Raw genomic sequence first — 2341 nt, 5'->3', positions numbered from 1 at the left:
GTACTCCTCAAACCATGACATTATACTAAGGAGGTAGACTGAAATGACAGCATCTCCTAGGCAGAACAGACTGGAGGGCATACAGACCCATTACCCAGGAATACAGAAAATTTTCTAAGACCATGCACTACTGTTGCCTTATGTGTCATGAATGATAGTTTAGAATTGGCACCACAGTTGCCTAATGCCAAAGCTTTTTTTTATATGATGACATTATACTTATTACGTGGAAGTGATGAAATATCAGTTCTCAGCAAAACAAGATGCCACCAACCTCAATAAATTCCACATCTAACAAGGCTATCAAATATGCACCTTCCAAAACAATATTTGTTGCAAAAGAAACTATAGTATAGCTACCACAAAGATCAAAGCCATGCTCTGACCTTAACTCTTCAAAGTATGGAACTGCAACTGCAACATCTTTTAATACTAGATATCATTGACATACATCTATTTACATAAATGCAGTCTTCCACTAATATCTATACAACTGTGGCATTTAGTATTTGCTAAGGGGCTGCAATTATATATTGAATTTCCTGTGCATACAGGAATTTGCCAAGGTTACACTGTGTGTGGAAGAGTCATGTTAAACTGTGTGTGGAAGAGTCACTGTTACAAAAGTGGTTATCTTCTAAACAGGTCAAGCCATTCTGTATGGTCACTGTTTTAATTACTCTTGAGTTCCCTATAAACAGATTTTATCAGCTCAAATGACAAAAACATGTACATCTAGTCTCAGATAATGTGCAAAACTGTTTTCTGGAACTTTCATTTCTTTGCCATTAACCGTGCACCATGAGGGTGGCCAGACTGCTTAATTCTCTATCTATCTGGTTAAGACTACAATCTGTTCTATTATGAATAAAGCCAAGAGAACCAATATTACAAAACTTTCATAATTGAAGAATGGAGACATTTTATGCCTGTCTTGTAATATTTTCATAAACACCAGCTATGCTAGCAAAGGTAAGTCATAAATTATGTTAATAAAAAAAGAAGAAAATAGCTTACCCTGGACTGACTTTCCTCTTCTTTTTTCTCTGTGAGCTTCTCTGGATCCATCCAATCAGGAGGTACTAGACGGCATTTTCCACGCTGGCGAAGGTTAATTCCGAGCCATAATGGCACCTGTACTGGTAGACCTGAAAAAAATATTTAAAAAAATCTATATCTATATACCTTAACTTTGTAGACAAATACACTAATACAAAGCCATAGAACTAAACCAAAGAACTAAAGAGTGTCCTTTTTCTTTTGAGATTATACATTTGTATTATTCACACACAAAAAAAGGATATGTCCATACTTTCATCAACTGATATCATACCTTGTACTCTTACCTGGAGTAAAGGGTCCCACATCACCTGATATCAAGTACAACTTTTCTTGTGAAAAATTTGGCACTATAGTAATCAGAGACTTTTCTGCCAAAAATTCTACTTCTGCAGCATCCATTGTTTATCAGATGAACCTGATTGCAGTGAATTATAAATCAAATCCTGCTGTAACCTGAAACCAAAAGGATAAAATTATTAACCAATAAAGTAAACTCAATCAAATAAATATCCATAAATATTGCCTACTATATCTATATACCTAAAAATGGGCAGTTTCTAAACTGAGGATTTCTAGAAGAGTTAGAGGTGTTTAGTATTAGCCATTAATGAATATAGTGAACAAAGGTATATGATACATACATTCCAAGTGACAAGCTTAATACTTCCTCTCATTACGGAAAATTTTACATCTTTAATTCAACATTTTCAAGTGTTATTAATGTGAATACAACTAGCTACTAAATATACATATGAAACTACTTTAAACTTTTTCTCACGGATGATTCAGAAGCATGGTAATTATGAAAACAGGGTGGAGCAAAGAACGGTACAATAAGTGCAATACATTTTTATTTTAATGATAGGCACTTTTCATGAGATGAAATTTATACCACCACATAAGGCTAAACCTATCAAGAACTCTCCCCCACCCCTACACTTCTCATTGTTCTTTTGCTCCCCTTAACATAATCCTCCATACATCTGAATTTTGCACACATAAAATTTTTGTATTTGACAAACAAATATATTCCCTTATTAGGGAAAATTTGACATCTTCAACTCCATATTTTCATGTAATATTAATATAATATCTAGATTCTATATACACACATGGTACTATTTAAATAAATAAAATAAAGTTGAAAAAGTGAAAATGCATGTATATGGATACCATATTACGTACATACTTCTATCCTATACAGAAACTAACAAAGGCCTCCCTCTATATAAGAGTGCAGATTTCTCGGTAATTCTTTAAAGCAAGGATGCACTTGCCA

General features: G+C 33.7%; 1 protein-coding gene across 1 annotated transcript in view; it reads right to left on the bottom strand.

Moving 5' to 3' along the window:
* The window catches only part of LOC119592025 (DNA replication complex GINS protein PSF2-like), a gene marked incomplete in the record, with an annotated part of 6220 nt that overhangs the window by 2819 nt on the left and 1060 nt on the right, over positions 1–2341 (bottom strand). The window contains 2 exon segments of the mRNA XM_037940816.1: positions 1018–1148; positions 1347–1515. Of these exon segments, the coding sequence (XP_037796744.1) occupies positions 1018–1148; positions 1347–1461 (246 nt within the window).

The sequence above is a fragment of the Penaeus monodon genome, chromosome 29, assembly GCF_015228065.2.
Source record: "Penaeus monodon isolate SGIC_2016 chromosome 29, NSTDA_Pmon_1, whole genome shotgun sequence".
Taxonomy (NCBI): Eukaryota; Metazoa; Arthropoda; class Malacostraca; order Decapoda; family Penaeidae; genus Penaeus; species Penaeus monodon.
The sequence above is the reverse complement of the archived record's forward strand: the minus strand, read 5'-3'. Positions and strand labels throughout refer to the sequence as shown.